Source organism: Rattus norvegicus, chromosome 6 (assembly GCF_021556685.1).
Source record: "Rattus norvegicus strain SHRSP/BbbUtx chromosome 6, alternate assembly SHRSP_T2T, whole genome shotgun sequence".
Lineage (NCBI taxonomy): Eukaryota > Metazoa > Chordata > Mammalia > Rodentia > Muridae > Rattus > Rattus norvegicus.
Window position 1 is genome coordinate 116,221,403 of NC_141539.1, and position 18,857 is coordinate 116,240,259.

At 39.4% G+C, this 18,857-nt stretch overlaps 1 protein-coding gene across 10 annotated transcripts in view; it reads right to left on the minus strand.

Moving 5' to 3' along the window:
* Positions 1–18,857, minus strand: part of Cep128 (centrosomal protein 128) — a 370,684-nt gene that overhangs the window by 193,619 nt on the left and 158,208 nt on the right. For all 10 annotated transcript variants that reach the window (XM_087554312.1, XM_087554311.1, XM_087554310.1 and 7 more), the window contains 1 exon segment: positions 18,029–18,221. In XM_087554312.1, coding sequence (XP_087410438.1) covers positions 18,029–18,221 — 193 coding nt within the window.

Here is an 18,857-nt window from a genome sequence, read left to right on the forward strand (position 1 = left end):
TCAGGAGGAACTTAAGAGTAGCTTTGCCCCATCTTGTGAAACTATACCTATTTGACAGGCACCAGGCAAGGCTGGGCCCAGTTATAAAGCTGGCCATGTAGGTCGGGCCATGTTGTATGTCAAGCCATATAGACCCATTGAAACATGTGACAGCAAAAGATAAAGTTAGCCCAATTCATACTGACTACAATTTAGCAACAGTATCAAATGAACCACAGGAGTTTAAAAAAAAATACAGAAATAAAGAACAGTTTAGGGTGCAATACTACAGCAAAGACAAAAAGGCACATTGTATTTGTGTGTGTTCTCTACTTTGGCTATGACACAACACACACAAATACAATGACAACAATGCCAGCATATTTTCTTACTGTCCAGTCAGGAGAAACCTGACAGAAACAACTTGAAGAAGCAATAATAAATATTGGCTCCTTGTTGGGGACATTTCAATTCTCAGTGAGTTGGCTCTACTGCTATCTGGACAATAGTAAAACAGACCATCAAGGTTGAAGGGTGTGGTGAAGCCAAGCTGCTCAGGTTACAGTTCCAGAAAGCAGAAAGAAGCTAGAGGCAAGTTACACCCTTCAAAGACGTAGTTCTTCAAACCCACTCCACTTTCCAACAGCCCAGTCAACTATGAACTCATCAATGAATTTACCCATTAATGAAATTAGCATACTCCTTATCCAAATACGTTTTAATAGCACCATGAGCAGGAATAAGCCTTCAAAATATGCCTTCTAGGACCTTTCAAATCCTAGCCCATGACAACATAGTCCTAAAATAATTAAGTTACCAGGTTGAAATGACAGAACTACAAGAGAAGACTTGGGATACTTGACCTCTAATAAATAAAACCCCTAAATAAATGAAGAGGTCCACAGGCACAACCCATAGCTAACAGAGGAGAAGAGGGAACAGGAGGCTTTGAGTGGAAAAGAAACAAGAGATGTGAGTCCTGGGAGATAGACGTTGCCTAAGCATGTAAGAGCCAAAAACATAATAAGGCCGAGGTGATGTGGATCTGTAAAATAAATGCCGTAACTCAGAAAACACTGTCAGAAAGAAGAGAAGTCTTCAAGAAGCACGTCATAACTCATGGCAACGAGCCCTGGATATCTTCTCCCTGAATGACCTGGGTCACTGAAGGACTGGGTAGGGCAGCCGGAGTGGTGACTGGTGACCAGTGGGAGAGGGCCATGGTTTAGCAGGAATGAAGATGCACAGCTGCTCTCTACACACTCATGGAGGAATCTCTTTACTTCTCCTGAAAACTCCTAGTGAGTGTGCACTCTTCCTTAGTAAGTCTAGATTAAAAATGTATGATTATCCCTGAAGTCACACAATGTGGCTAAAACAGTCTATGGCAAATGGTATAGGAGCTAAGGAAAGAGTACGTCCTCCTCATTTATTACCTGTATTGTAACCTAATAAAAGGGATTAAGATTCGAAAACTAAACAAAGTAGAGCCAAACGATCTGGTCTAAGGATGAAAATTAAGTTTCTAAGCTGTGGTAACAACACTAAGAAAAATAAACTTGATCTTCGGCAAGACATTTACTGACTTCTCTTTATCCTCCAAGTCCTGTAGACTCTAAAGCTTAACTCTATGTAAAACAGCAGCCCAAATTCCTAGCCAGTCTCTATAACACAAAGAAAATCCAGGTAAGAAATTATACATCCTTGAAATGTTCCTCTCTCGGATTTGCTTTTTAACTTTATCAACTACTGAGATTTATAAATAATTTAATCAATTTATAAATAATATCAGAAAACTCAGAAACTCTAAGCAAAGCATTTCTACATACTTTAAATCCCTTCTTATAGTTTGCTTTGGAGGGTTCAAACTGTTTACACTGCCAAGTGTCCAGCAGCGTTTTGTTTTGTTTTGTTTTTGGCTTTTTGTTATTTGTGTTTTGCTTGGTTGGATGGTTTTTGGTTTTAGCAGACCAAGCTTCTCTGTGTAGTCCTGGCTATCCTGGAACTTGTTACGTAGACCAGGCTGGCTTCCATCTCACAGCGTTATCATCTCTGCCTCCTCAATGCTGTGCTTAAATGCATGGACCACCGTTTCTGCTTCTAGTAATTTTTAATATATAAAATAGTTGTCAAAATAAAACAATATTGAGTTCCACTTTACATTCATTATTTTGAACTGCCCAAAGAATTCTCAACAGTCTTGGCAATCAGATTATAAACAATTCTCTTATAAAGAAAAAACATGATGTATACGACAATATCAGATACAGATGCCTCTCCTGAACAATGTTGTCCAAGAAGGAAACCATGAGACACCAACAGACAGTGGACACTGAAAGTATGCTGGTTGAAATGGAGATGTGCTGTGGAATAATATGAGTAGCTTATTTTGAAGGATTAATTGATAAAGAATGTTAAATACCTTGATAATTTTCACATACCGAAATGATCCTATTTAATACAAAGCAATATAAATATACTAAAATTAATTTCACACCTTTTCAATGTAGTTATAAGACAAGTTAAAACTGTATTTGTGGGTCAGATTTGTGTCTTTGTTTTTAGACAGCATTCTTCTGCACTGTTGAACAGTTTTTAATAACTATGTAAATCTGTTACAGAATATCCCAAGACATGAATAAATTAAGATATACTAAGAAAAAAATAGTTGAATAAATATATATGTTCAAAATATATCTATGGTTAAATTATTTCAAAAGATGTTAAGGTGTTGTTAGGTAAATGCTCTTGCATGGTATTTCATTTGGTAAAGAAGGATGATGAATACATATCAGAAGTACATTGTGAAATTAAACGCTTGAGGGTCAGGAGAAAAGAATCTGGTACTTGTGTTTTTAAGGAAGGATGGAAGGAAGAAGAAAGGGAGGAAGAAGATGAGGGCGCTCTGCACTCTTCTAATCCCAGAGTAGACAGAACCTCTGGAGGACAGGGCTACAGATGTAGCACTACATGTTGTGCAATATGTAAAGTATCTTAAGCCACAAAGAATGTCTAATAAAATCATCACAGTATCACTGCTGGGAAACACAGTATCTTGTCACACTGTAGGCAGGATCAATAAGGCAGAACGTGACAAACCTTTAGCACTCAGGTGACACCAAGCCCTAAGCATGCTTTGTAATCTCTCCAAAACACAAGTCAAACCATCTCGAACTATCTCTGCTCTTTGTAGTCTAATATTCATAAACAAAAGACATGGCAAATACTCTTACAGAGTATGTATCAGGGATAATATATATATTGCCATTCTCAGTCTAATTAAAAGAATAAGTTACTTGAAGCATTTCTTATCTATAAAGCAGAACGTTCCTATATAAGCAAGTAATTTGTACAGTTTTTCGTCCATGAGCCTTGGATGTATCCTAGTCATAGAACATTTACCTGCTATGTGAAAGGCCATAGGGCAATAACCAATATCACAAAACAAAGCGTTCTGAATACTTCTGCTGTGAAACTATATTGTACATCTTATCATCCTCCTCCGATTCTCAATGAACAAGTAAGCCAAAGAGGGAAAATAAATACATACATGCATATGTACATACATACATACATACATACATACATACATACATACATACACACACACATACTTACATAAAGACTGTTTGGGCAATAGAGGGGTCATTTTCCTTTCTGACTGTTCAAATGGGAGTGCCCAGCAAGCATGGTAGGGTGGCTAAAAGATGTCATCAGTGTAAAGTGACAGAAGCTTTGAAGGAGAAACCCACAAAGGAATTCTATCTATTCTATAAATAGAAATGAGGCTGCTCACTCTATGACAACAGGAACGCATGTGTGTACAAAGCCCGTGAAAAACAGCACACAGTCCCTGCCAAAGTGAAGACAGATTTTCTGAGGAACTTACATTTGAGAACTTTATTAGGCCTTGCAGCAACAGAATGTCTTGACTAATGCCTAAATCTAACACAGTAAAGCCATTTTCCTCAAAAGTTAAGATGTAATACCCTTCTCTAAATATCTTATTCTATAACTTAACTGCCCCTATAAGAAGGGAAAATTAAAAAAAAAACCCATGAACTATAAATTATGGAGGAAAATCTAACATAATGGTGAAATAGTGTCCAACAGCTGATACCCTTTTTGCATTAAAATATTCAGGGCTAATTATGATTTTAGCACTTGTTTTTTATCCTTGCTTTGTTCATTGGCCAAACTTAAACACTTCTCATCTCCTTCAATGAGAGTAGCGCTATTATGTTTCTGGAAGCATGGGCAGGGTTCCTCAAAGCCTAATTTCAAGGTCTTAATTGGCTGAGGCAATGGGAGACTATACAAAGCCCACTTCACAGAGAGGGGCAGGAGTGCCAGGTCACTTGAGAACAGATGAAGAGCTAAGTGGAAGCTATTGCCGAAGTCTTGCAGAGTGTTCTGGGAAGTTTTACCAAATAGTAAGTTACACAAAATGGAAGCGAACCATCTATCACCACAGTGCCGAGGCCAGAGAGGCTGAGCTGCAGAAACCGAGTGAGGAAACATAGGAACTCTTATTTTCACTTCATCCCACATCATCAAGCCAGGAAGGCTGGATGAAGACACCATGCCATGTACATTTGAGTTTGTGGGTTCTGAAATTCTGTGGGTCCCAAGCACTAAGGGTGCTACTTACCGACATCTCTCTGGATCTGGTACTCTTCTCTACTTTTATATGTGCAAAGTTTGGGAGATCAATCCATTCATCCCCAAACCCAACATCTGGGCTTCTGCACAATAATTGACACAGTAAATTATCTTGATCCACAAGCAGCTTAATTCTTAATAATATAACCATAATTAATCATTAATAACATGCACGGTAATAAAAAGAACTTAGGTAAATTGATTTCTTTGTCATCAACTCTAATTACTGGTAACAAATTCAAAGAACAAACAAAACAGAGCGATTTTTATCTGTGTAATTTAGACTCCATGGGGAAAAAATACCTAAAATTAAGCTAAGGAAACCTTTTAAATAATTTTATGTTCACAATAAAAATAAGGACATATATGAAAAAATTAAATTAGATTAAATGGCAAATTATGCATTTGGTTTCCCAGTGGGGACTTCACTGCTGATTTCTAGTGCTTACTTAGTAGGTCAACAGAGAGCTCAGATGCTTGCTAACACTTCAATAAGAAAACATAAAATTGCTTTATTTTAGTATTACAAGCAAAAAACACAATGTGAAGTAGCCTCATGGTTGTGGGTGTTTGTTTGTTTGTTTGTTTGGTTGGTTGGTTGGTTGGTTGGGGTTTTTTTTGTTACGGATTTCCACAAAAATTCATCTCCTAACTTTATACTCTAGCCCCTCCCTTGTTCGATCGCCTTCTTTCATTTTATCTTTATGTCACCCTGAGGAAAAACCAAGTTGTTGCTGCTTCTTAAATTCTATCTCAAGTAGCCTGTATTACAAGCAATTGTGTTATTGCTTATCTGTTGGTCTGTCTGCATATATGTATTTCCCGTGAGTCACTGGAGGTCATTTCTTAAGTCTGGGTTTACTCTAGCTCACTCTTATCTTCCTCTAACTTTGGACTACAGAAAATTTATTCTTTATTATCTACTATTCCATAGCACAAGTTCCCTCAATTTCAGGCGACTAGGGAAGATCCACAGCCAGTAAAAATTAAATGCACAAGTAATAACAACAGCCAATTCCAAGAACTAAGATATGTTATAATTTGGTGCAGGAGTTCACACAGATTAGAGAACACTGAAATTCACAGGCTAAAAATATAAGAAAAAAGCATTTTGGAGAAAATAAATAGACAACACAAAAATATAGAAATCTGAAATGGTGCTTACATTTACTCAATTTGCATGGAATAATCAAACAGTGATATCTCTTACATGTACAAATCTTTCACAAAACACAAGGTACTCAAAGGAAACCTACAAAGGCCTACATCCTTCTCCCCCATAAACACTCTCACCATGTCACAGAGTCTAGTCTGTCAATGGCAATCATTAAAAGGGTACAGAGTTGTATGAAGTAATATCCATAAACAATGCCTAAGTTTCAGGAAGATCCTTTTTGTACACAACTAGCAACCCCTTCACTTTTCCTTCCCAATCACCAAACTCCCCCCAAAACGTGCTTTCTTCCCTCCCTTGCAATATTAAAGAGTTAGTCGGCCATTTCTGTGGCAGCCAAGACAACAGAAGTTAAATATTTTATTAACAGGAAGCAGAGAAGCTTGTCATTGTCGCTAGTGTCCTTGCTTCTGCACTGGGTCATCTCTAGGGTATTTATAGCACTGCATGAAGACAAGAGAAGGAACTTTGCATGGGGGAGGGAGGCTTGTTTTTTAAAAAACTCAACACAGATAATGTAAGCTTGAAACATTCCAATAAAATTGGGTCTGCCTCTCTTTGTAAACATTACGATAAAGAGATTTAGTATTAATATTGGTGAATTTAGGGAGTATCTCACAGGGTACAGCAACCATTTTCTCTTCATATTGTACTTTAAGCAGTTTTATTTATTTACCACTCACCCAACCAAAACAGAGCTTACTACATAGCCCTGGCTGATCTGGAATCCACTGTACACAACAGGCTGGACTCGAACTCACAGATCCTCACACAGCCTCTACCTCTACCTCCAAAATGCTGAGACTAAAGGAACACGTCTCACATGTCTGACTAATTATTCTGCATTTTAAAGGCACAACAGAAAGACATGGCTTTGGGTGAGATACTGGAAAGCAGTCCTCACTTCCACGGTCCAAAAATAGGTACCACAGAAATAAGGTTCAGATGGCTTCTGGTTTGGGGCAAAATTTTATATACCATAAAATTTGAATTTGTTTTATTAATTAAGCCTTGATGATCGGGTAAGCTATTCAAAATTAGCACACACTAAATAATATGAAAGGAAATGAATGTCAAATAGAAAAAGAATTATGTTTTCTGGGCAAGCATTTCTCCTGATTTCAATGACAGCCAAAAGACTACAGGTTTTTGGCAGGTATTATGAGATGTTAAAGAAAGAGTTAGTCTCTTTATATCTCCACGGAACAGATCTGAGGGCCAGCTGATTCTAATTCAAAAGCTAATAAAGCCGAAGGCTGGTTTAGTTTGCTTCACTACATACAAGTATGAACACAAACTTCAGTTTCACTCAGCTCTCTGCTACTGTAACCAGGTCTAGTCTTGGAGGTTACCTGCCTGCTCTTGTCTCCGAGTCTTGGCTGCTTCAACCACAAATTAGATGAAGAACCTCACCATTGTTTGAAAGATTAAATGAGACAATTTATATGAAAATGTGTATCCTATATCAAGCTCTCTGTGTCAGTTTTCTTCACCCCACAGTGGCCATCTCAAGAAAACGTAGAGGGAATGGTCACTGTGAAGACACTGTATGTATCACTTGCACAGAACTAAAGGTAGAAACATGTCCCAACGCATGACATAAGTAGAAATTAATTAATACCTAAAAGTAGAGTACACATTCCTAGTTCTAGATCAACATTACAGAGAAAAAGAAAAAGGAGAGCTGAATCAATCGGTAATCACCCAAGGTTGGTGGGATGAAATGCTAATCTGATTTCAGGAGAAAATGTATATCAAACTCTCGGAGAACTCTTGAAGAGAGCATGAGAGCTGGAGAACTGTAGCATTGGATGGGCCAGCTGGGGCAGAGTAGGAGAACTTACACAGGTAGGGTGGGTGTAGGGGAGCTGGTAGGCTGTCCAGAGCTCAGATACCTCTCAAGCCCAGATCCAGAGCTTTGAATTGGCTCACCCCAACATCTACCACATTGATGAACTGCTGGGGTACATGAAGAGGCAGGTCCTAGAGATGCAAAACTACAAGATCTCCATGTCACTGCATAACAACAGAATATATTAGAGGAGTCCCAGTGAGGTTCCATTATTGATAGTGTAGCAGAAGGCAGAGGTCTCCTACCAGGCCAATGACTTATTGCAATGTACATTTCAAATAAATGTGGAAAACGGAGTATTTTTTGGGACACACTATGACACACTACAGCTTCCACAATATGAGGTTGGGAAGGTAGAGGGTCCCCCTTGGTTATGAGAGGAGGGTGAGATGAACGAGACTGGCAAGAATGATGTGAAATTCACACACACACACACACACACACACACACACACACACATACAATAAAAAGTAAAATTAAAATAAAAGAAAATTCTTCTCCCAACAAAATATCAGGAAAAGATTCTATTGTTGGCTTACTGTGGTTTCCAAAAACAGAGTCAAAATTGCTAACCCAGTGACTGGGGTGATGGCTCAATAGTTAACAGTGACCCTTCACAACAGTCCCAAATAATATAAAATATCTTGGTGTGACTTTAACCAAGCAAGTGAAAGATCTGTATGATAAGAACTTCAAGTCTCTGAAAAAAGAAATTGAGGAAGAGATCTCAGAAGATGGAAATATCTCCCATGTTCATGGATTGGCAGGATTAATATAGTAAAGATGGCCATTTTGCCAAAAAGCAATCTACAGATTCAATGCAATCCCCATCAAAATTCCTACTCAATTCTTTATAGAGAAAGAAAGAGCAATTTGAAAATTCATTTAGAACATTAAAAAACCCAGGATAGCAAAAACTATACTCAACAATAAACTTCTGGGGGAATCACCATCCCTGACTTCAAGCAGTGTTATAGAGCAAAAGTCATAAAACATGTATGGTATTGGTAAAGAGACAGGCAGATAGATCAGTGGAACAGAATTGAAGACCCAGAAATGAACCCACATACCTATGGTCACCTAATCTTTGACAAAGGAGCTAAGACTATCCAATGGAAGAAAGATAACATTTTCAATAACTGGTGCTGGTTCAACTGGAGGTCAGCATGTAGAAAAATGCAGATCGATCCAGTCTTATCACCCTGTACAAAGCTTAAGTCCAAGTGGATCAAGGACCTCCACATCAAACCAGATATACTCAAACTAATAGAAGAAAAAGTGGGGAAGAGTCTCCAACACTTGTGCACTGGGGAAAATTTCCTGAACAAAACACCAATGGCTTATGCTATAAGATCAAGAACCGACAAATGGGACCTCATAAAACTGCAAAGCCTCTGTAAGGCAAAAGATACTGTCATTTGTACAAAACGACACCTAACAGATTGGGAAAAGATCTTTACCAACCCTACATCTGATAAAGGGCTAATATCCAAAATATATAAAGAACTCAAGAAGTTAGACTCCAGAGAGCCAAATAACCCTATTAAAAAATGGGTTACAGAGCTAAACATACATTCTCAGCTGAGGATTATCAAATGTCCGAAAAGCACCTAAAGAAATGTTCTACATCCTTAGTCATCAAGGAAATGCAAATCAAAACAACCCTGAGATTCCACCTCACACTAATCAGAATGGCTAGGATAAAAAACTCAGGTTGACAGCAGATGCTGGCAAGGATGTGGAGAAAGAGGAACACTCCTCCATTGTTGGTGGGGTTGCAGAATGGTACAACCATTCTGGAAATCAGTCTGGAGGTTCCTCAGAAAATTGGACATTCCGCTACCTGAGGACCCAGCTATACCGCTCCTGGGCATATACCCAAAAGATGTACCAACATACAACAAAGACACATGCTCCACTATGTTCATAGCAGCCTTATTTATAATAGCCAGAAGCTGGAAAGAACCCAGATGCCCTTCAACAGAGGAATGGATTTAAAAAATGTGGTACATCTACACAATGGAATATTACTCAGCTATCAAAAACAATGACTTCAGGAAATGCATAAGCAAATGGAATGAACTAGAAAATATCATCCTGAGTGAGGTAAGACAATCACAGAAAAACACACATGGTATGCACTCATTGATAAGTGGATATTAGCCCAAAAGCTAATACCCACAATGCAATCCACAGACCACAGGAAGCTCAAGAAGAAGGATGACCAAAATGTGGGTGCTCCCACTCCTCCTTAAAAGGGGGAAAAACATCCATAGGAGGGGATATGGAAGCAAAGTTTAGAGCAACGACTGAAGGAATGGCCATGACAGAGCCTGACACACATGTGGCCCATATATATACAGCCACCAAAACTAGGTAAGATTGATGAAGCTAGAAAATGCATGCTGAAAGGGACTGGATATAGATCTCTCCTGAGAGACACATCCAAAGTATGTCCAATACAGAGGTCAATGCTAGCAGCAAACTACTGAACTGAGAACAGGACCCCCTTGGGGGGAATTAGAGGAAGTACTGAAGGAGTTGAAGGAGCTTGCAACCCCAAAGAACAACAATGCCAAACAACCAGAGCTTGCAGGGACTAAACCACTATCCAAAGACTATACATGGACTGACCCAGGGCTCCAGCTGCATCAACTGCATATGTAGTACAGAACAGCCTTTTTGGAGCACCAGTGGAAGGGGAAACCCTTGGTCCTGCCAACGTTGGACCCCCAGTGCAGGAGAATGTGGGGGGGGAGGTAAGGGGGATGGATGGGGGGAATACCCGTATGGGGGAGGGGGAGGGGATGAGGGGGCTTATGGACAGGAAACCGGGAAGGGGAATAACATTTGAAATGTAAGTAAAGAAATATATCTAATAAAAAAAATTTTTGGAAAAAAATAGTTAACAGTGCCTCCTGCTCTTCTACAAACTAGAGGTCAAGTGGAAGCACCAACAATGGACAGCACATAAGTTCCTGGAATTCCAGTCCAGGAGCCCTGATGCCATCCTTTACCACCAAGCAATGAAGTATTAATTTGTGTGACTCAGGATGATTCTGGACCCAATTAGCATTGGAATCAACAGTTACGCAAAGCAGATTGTCACTCCGGACAAGAATGGGCATCATAACACATTAAAGCAGTGGTTCTCAAACACCCTAATGCTGAGGACATCTAATATAGGTCCTCATGTTGTGATGACCCCAACCATAAAATTATTTTGTTGCACCATACTTAATTTTGCTAGTGTTATGAATTATAATGTTATAGTAACATTTTTAAGAATTCTAGAATTTTGGTTTCTTTAAAAAACAGAAATCTAAGAATATGCTTTCATTTTCATCTCAGGGTAAGAAGGCAGGACTGGTTCTGTCTGCAACAGCTGGCTATAGTTTACCTTGTGCTCTAGCAGAAGTATGGTTTTGCCAGCCACAGATCATTTTGTCAATTGTGTGACATTTGGAAGTCTGGGAACTTCTCAGAGGGTAAATGCTAGGTTCCCAAGAGGCACAGTGGGTGGTGCTAATCATTTAGAGAGGTTGATTTCAGTTTGGTAGTAGCCATGGTCATTAGGTTCAGGGATCTCTGTGTGTCTCTCTGTCTCTCTCTCTCTCTCTCTCTCTCTCTCTCTCTGTCTCTCTCTCTCTCCCTCCTCCCCTTCCCCACCCCTCTCTCTCTGTTGCCTTCTCTCCTATCTAGTCTTAGGAAGTAAAACCCGGAAGGATAAAGAATAGAAAAAGACTCCACAAAGCAGCAAAGATTAGCTACATATCGTAAACACCTGACATGCAGAGTTATCTGACATGTGACCCACACAGGAGTTACAACTCACAGGTGAGAACTGCTGCTTTAAAGGCTTCAATAAACAAAGCAAGACAACAAAGAAGCCTTCGTGTCATAAGTATAAGAAGATTTAAAATGCTCTCAGAAAGTGTCAATTAACAATTTAAGAGACAATTCCAACTGAAATTTCATAATTAAAAGGCAACATAATTTTTACATATAGTATCACCACCCTGTATTTTCAAATATTTAGTTCAATTTTTAAACTTTATGATATAGCTTAAGCAATCCTGTTTTATAAAGTATGTTCATCAGAATTTAATCTACAATAGTCAAAACTCCTATTATTAGAGTTTAATCACTAGTTTTAAAATATTCTCAATTCACTATTTGAAATAATTTTTCACTGTTACTAATTAATGATCAGCATCACTGAATGTTTAAACAAGTTATTAATCGAAAAAGAAAAGTAATACATGTTAATTAACCAGAATCTAAACAAATGAGTAATTTGATATTAAAAGGTACCTTTTAAATTATTTCATTCTTTAAACATTATATTCCATAATGGAATAAAAAATACTTTTTCCTTTATCTTTGGACTAAGCAACAATGACTAGTACTTCTATAAGTGTCACATAATACATTTTTCTTTAATACAATTTGGAAAAAATGACATAATTTGGCAAATAACAAAAATGGGTGATTGTGGCTGGACAGCCAATTGCTGATGTACAAATCAAATGCCACTCTGTGATAAAGAAGATGCCTACAGCTGGTGGCCCTTCCTTAGTCTCTGTCCCAAAACTGAATTCCAGGAAATTATCTCCTACTCAGTTATCCAACATCAATTTCAGAAACAGCCCAGGGAAATCCCACACAGGACTCAGCTCCAAAGAGAAGGGAGAGAGAAACAAAGATCTGAAAATCAAACAAACAAACAAACAAACAAAAAAAATCACCCAAACCTGAACTCACCATTTACATACAAAGTTAGGTAGACATGAACCTCTGCAAACTGAGTGCTTTGTAAAGCAATGCTTTAAACGGATCAGCCCTAAAACCATGAAAATAAACATGCATTGTCTCTCTAGTGTAACTCACTCTTGAGCTAAGCATAAATGCCAAACACTTAGCGAGCTGGATTCTAGACACATTAATTAAGAATGAGACAGGTTTGAGGCCAGGCTGGTCAGAGTTCCAGGCTATACATGGCTACATAGTGAGACATTCCTCCAGAAATCAAAGGGTAAAGGTGTGTGTGTGTGTGTGTGTGTGTGTGTGTGTGTGTGTGTGTTGTCCTGAAAGAAAATCCAGTGACCATTCCTTCTATGATTGTCTACAAAAGATCATTCTGCTATTCTCCACTACCTGTACAGGGGAGTACACATTAATTCTTTCTTTGAGCTTACACAAAGTCAAGATCACTTAGTTCAAGTCACAAATCCTGACAAACTAATGGTCAAAACAACAAAACAAAACAAAACAAAAACAAAAACAAAAACAAAAACAAAAAAACACCTGGTGATCCATCCCATATACAGACACCAAACCCAGACACTATTCCAGATGCCAAGAAGTACTTGTTGACAGGAGTCTGATATAGCTGTCTCCAGAGAGGTTCTGCCAGAGCCTGACAAATACAGATGTGGATAATGGCAGCCAACCATTGGACTGAGAACAGGGTCCCCAATGGAGGAGTTACTGAAAAGACTGAAGGAGCTGAAGGGGTTTGCATGGTTTCAGATGTCTACGTAGCAGAGGTCCTGTGAAGGCTCGATGTCCCAGTGTTGGGGAATGCCAGGGAGGTGAAGTAGAAGTGGGTGGGTGGGTGGGGGAGCACCCGCATAGAAGCAGGTGGAGGGGGAATGGGATAGGGGATTTATGGATGGGAAACCAGGAAATGAATAACATTTGAAATGTAAATAAATAAAATAACCAATAAAAAAAATTTTAAAACCCACTGTTCAGATGATCATCATTAGTCCGCCGGCCTTAAAGAACAGCATGTGCAAAGGGCTAAAAGGATCATGGGAAAAAGTTCCTAACTCCTTTACCACTGATTTTCCAAGAACCGTTTCCCTGCCTTTACTTTGATCCTACCCACCCTTATCTTACTTCCGGTTACCTTTTAACCTTTATATTCAGGACGTCTTCCAGTCATTTATATTTACACTGAAGTGTTTCTATGCTTTCAAATTTACAAATATAACAGTCTAACACCATTTGGCTTTTAGGAACCAAGATCATTTAAAACAGCTATACAGTTTTAAAATTGTTTGCACTTCTAGCATTTATGTATTTTTTTTCTTTTTTTTTTTTACATTTTATTTTTTTTTCATTAACTTGAGTATTTCTTATATACATTTCGAGTATTATTCCCTTTCCCGGTATCCGGGCAAACATCCCCCTCCCCTCTCCCCTTCCTTATGGGTGTTCCCCTCCCAACCCTACCCCCATTGCCGCCCTCCCCCCACCAGTCTAGTTCACTGGGGGTTCAGTCTTAGCAGGACCCAGGGCTTCCCCTTCCACTGGTGCTCTTACTAGGATATTCATTGCTACCTATGGGGTCAGAGTCCAGGGTCAGTCCATGTATAGTCTTTAGGTAGTGGCTTAGTCCCTGGAAGCTCTGGTTGCTTGGCATTGTTGTACTTTTGGGGTCTCGAGCCCCTTCAAGATATTCCAGTTCTTTCTCTGATTCCTTCAACAGGGGTCCTATTCTCAGTTCAGTGGTTTGCTGCTGGTATTCGCCTCTGTATTTGCTGTATTCTGGCTGTGTCTCTCAGGAGCGATCTACATCCGGCTCCTGTCGGTCTGCACTTCTTTGCTTCATCCATCTTGTCTAATTGGGTGGCTGTATATGTATGGGCCACATGTGGGGCAGGCTCTGAATGGGTGTTCCTTCAGTCTCTGTTTTAATCTTTGCCTCTCTCTTCCCTGCCAAGGGTATTCTTGTTCCCCTTTTAAAGAAGGAGTGAAGCATTCACATTTTGATCATCCGTCTTGAGTTTCATTTGTTCTAGGCATCTAGGGTAATTCAAGTATTTGGGCTAATAGCCACTTATCAATGAGTGCATACCATGTATGTCTTTCTGTGATTGGGTTAGCTCACTCAGGATGATGTTTTCCAGTTCCAACCATTTGCCTACGAATTTCATAAAGTCGTTGTTTTTGATAGCTGAGTAATATTCCATTGTGTAGATGTACCACATTTTCTGTATCCATTCCTCTGTTGAAGGGCATCTGGGTTCTTTCCAGCTTCTGGCTATTATAAATAAGGCTGCGATGAACATAGTGGAGCACGTGTCTTTTTTATATGTTGGGGCATCTTTTGGGTATATGCCCAAGAGAGGTATAGCTGGATCCTCAGGCAGTTCAATGTCCAATTTTCTGAGGATCCTCCAGACTGATTTCCAGAATGGTTGTACCAGTTTGCAATCCCACCAACAATGGAGGAGTGTTCCTCTTTCTCCACATCCTCGCCAGCATCTGTTGTCCCCTGAGTTTTTGATCTTAGCCATTCTCACTGGTGTGAGGTGAAATCTCAGGGTTGTTTTGATTTGCATTTCCCTTATGACTAAAGATGTTGAACATTTCTTTAGGTGTTTTTCAGCCATTCGGCATTCCTCAGCTGTGAATTCTTTGTTTAGCTCTGAACCCCGTTTTTTAATAGGGTTATTTGTTTCCCTGCGGTCTAACTTCTTGAGTTCTTTGTATATTTTGGATATAAGGCCTCTATCTGTTGTAGGATTGGTAAAGATCTTTTCCCAATCTGTTGGTTGCCGTTTTGTCCTAACCACAGTGTACTTTGCCTTACAGAAGCTTTGCAGTTTTATGAGATCCCATTTGTCGATTCTTGATCTTAGAGCGTAAGCCCTTGGTGTTTTGTTTAGGAAATTTTTTCCAGTGCCCATGTGTTCCAGATGCTTCCCTAGTTTTTCTTCTATTAGTTTGAGTGTGTCTGGTTTGATGTGGAGGTCCTTGATCCACTTGGACTTAAGCTTTGTACAGGGTGATAAGCATGGATCGATCTGCATTCTTCTACATGTTGACCTCCAGTTGAACCAGCACCATTTGCTGAAAATGCTATCTTTTTTCCATTGGATGGTTTTGGCTCCTTTGTCAAAAATCAAGTGACCATAGGTGTGTGGGTTCATTTCTGGGTCTTCAATTCTATTCCATTGGTCTATCTGTCTGTCTCTGTACCAATACCATGCAGTTTTTATCACTATTGCTCTGTAATACTGCTTGAGTTCAGGGATAGTGATTCCCCCTGAAGTCCTTTTATTGTTGAGGATAGCTTTAGCTATCCTGGGTTTTTTGTTATTCCAGATGAATTTGCAAATTGTTCTGTCTAACTCTTTGAAGAATTGGATTGGTATTTTGATGGGGATTGCATTGAATCTGTAGATTGCTTTTGGTAAAATGGCCATTTTTACTATATTAATCCTGCCAATCCATGAGCATTTATGTATTTTGAAACGTTTCATGTTATACCAGGAAGATAACTCAACTCGTAAAACAAAATAGTGTAGAATTAGAACTATCAATAGTATAGTGACCCTAAAAAGTCAGGACTCTCTTAGAGAATACTGCCACAAAGAAGAGAAAACGTCAACCACATGACTAACACTGCTGTACGACAGAAGAGAAAACTGAAATACCAGGAAAGGCAGGCATTGCACCTATTCCAGAGAGTCACCATGCCATTCGAATTACCTAATCAGCCTGATGCATCCTCCGTGTGCGTACTGTTTAGCAGTACACTCAAGGAATTTCAAATGGAAAGAAAATTGGGTCAATAACTAGATACCATCTCTTTGAAAATCTAGAATATGACAATTATGCTTCTTTTATAATTATGATTTTTCTTTCACTAAACACTGATATTATACCAGCTCTAATAATGTTTTCACTCATTTACTTGTCCATCTTTTGACTCAAAATAGTTCACAGGCCTACTCTACTGTGCTTCAGGCACTGAAGTACAGCAGGAAGCGAACACTTATAAACCTCCTTCCTGAAACCTCCATGTTTCCATGAATCCACAGACCAGTGGGGACATTATCCACCCAATAGATTTCTTAACTGTATCTGCTGGATATTCACTGAGACCAGAAAGGTGAGTCATTTGGGTAATGACTATTTAGATGCTTGTCCCCAGTGCATCCACTATGGCTAAGATAAAACTCTCATTGAGCTGAACACACACACACACACACACACACACACACACACACACACACACAGAGAGAGAGAGAGAGAGAGAGAGAGAGAGAGAGAGAGAGAGGCATACAAACACAGAAAGGTAGATGGTGTTTATTTCCTCTAGTATCTGCCACTAGGATGCTTAATTAACATGCAATAACTAAAAACAAACTGAAAGATTGTCTCTCTTGCAAAAGTCTTACTTTCTCATAGACTACGAGATACTTCCCTTTTTCATACCCTAGCAATGGCTTTCCTTTTAAAGCCGTGTGTACAAATACTTACATTTTTGTACTTGTATACACATTAATCCTAATTCAAAAAAAATGATCACAGGGACAGATACTATTTACTGACATTAAAGCTGAGCTGTAATCTGTGTTAAGTAGGGGGTACCACGTAAAGTACAGACAATTCATACAGCTTTGATCTCCAGCTTCCATCACCAAGTGTTATTGTACTGTCGCTAAAAAGTAAAAAGGCATCCTTTGACACCTCCAGCAGTCATAGCTAGCAATACTCAACTGGCCTGGACCAAACTGTTCTCTGAACGTGGCCTGGATGTGCAGTTTTCCACAGTAGCACCATTAGGACATGATTTCCCCTTGAGCACGTCACCTTCTCCTGCATATCTGAACAAGGACTGGCCTGTGTTAAGTTTCAGGCTTTCTTAAGAGGACACTAGAATAAGCTGTCTGGGATTCTTAGTAAATTTCATCAATAAGGCAGTAAATAAGATGGTGGCTCAAGGACAGCAGAACCTGACCTCACAGGCTCTTGGGCATCATGTCCTGTTGCCGGTTATGATGGAGCTAGTACATATGTACTTTTCTAAGTCATTGCTGTGACATTTGATGCTGCTATCATTCTTCCAAACCATGCCTTTGTTAGGCTGTCACTTTCAGCAGGGAGCTTCCACCTCCTAATATCCATGCACGTACTTACTGTGTCCATTTCCTGCCACCGCAGCCAGTGGAACAGCTGAGTTACACTGTTTCCTTTGCTTTATACATTGGATACTCTTACCATCATGGAGAGATTCTCTAATACAAAACAAGTACTTGTTCAACAAATAGATATTTTACTTCAGTTTTTTTATCACAGGAGAAGAGAACGTCTTACCAGACCAATACTGACACACATCCCACAGACATATATCAAAAGCCCAAGGGGACTTTGTGGCCAAGAGAAGCTGCTCAGGACTCAACAGTTATCTCTGTTAGTCTGAGCAATGGAGACAGGGGAGAAGAGACAAGGAAAGCAAACAATACAGAAAAAGTCCTAAGTGAAGAGGTCCCAGTAGGATTACTCCAACCCCACTGTCTCAGGAAGGCAGAGGAAGAGGAGAGGGAACAGGATGGACCCACCTCTCTTCTCCTGGTGGAACTCCTCCAGAAGCTGTTCCTGCCTCTCAATGTGCTCAAACAGACACAGGAGCTCAGACTCCTTGTGCTGCGTCAGCTCCCTGAGCTCCTGTCTACTGGCCGCCAGCTGCCGCCGCAAGGTCTTCTCTCTGCTCTCTCTCTCCTTCAGTTCCTCACACAGCCACTGCAACTTGGTCTAAAATTTAAAAACATATTTATATCTACTTAGTAAAAAGCAAAACAAAGGTCCAGATCCTAACAGTCTAAGGGACAAAAGAGAATAGTAGCATTATAATAACCTCAACAAATAAAGAGAAAGTAAATTTAATTTTAATTTGCTTTAAAGTTTATTGCCGTTGAGTGCTATTTCAGGGATTAAGCTACAAACGTCAAAGACGTTATAAAATACTCAGTGCACTCCATTATATTTGAAAAACAGCACTACAGGAGTGTTGGCTAGTTAAACTTCCAACCACAACACACATGCTGGTCCCTTAGCTTGACACATGAGACAATTTACAACAGTCACTTTAAAATTTCAAAAACAACTCAGAACAGAGCTCCTTGAATTTAGAAATGGAGGTGGTAGAATGAATACATTCATAGTCACAAAGGCTAGAAACACACAGTGCCATACGTCCCACAAATCAGGTAGACTGAAAGGTTATAGGCAGGAGGAGTAACATCAAATCACATAATTGAGAAGGTACCTCAACCCATGCAACTATTTTTCAAAGATGCTGACCTCACCCAACTTCAATATTCAGACATTTCAAGCAGAATGGGAAAGAAATATCTTTCTGCCTTTGATAAAAAAAAAAAAAGATTCTGT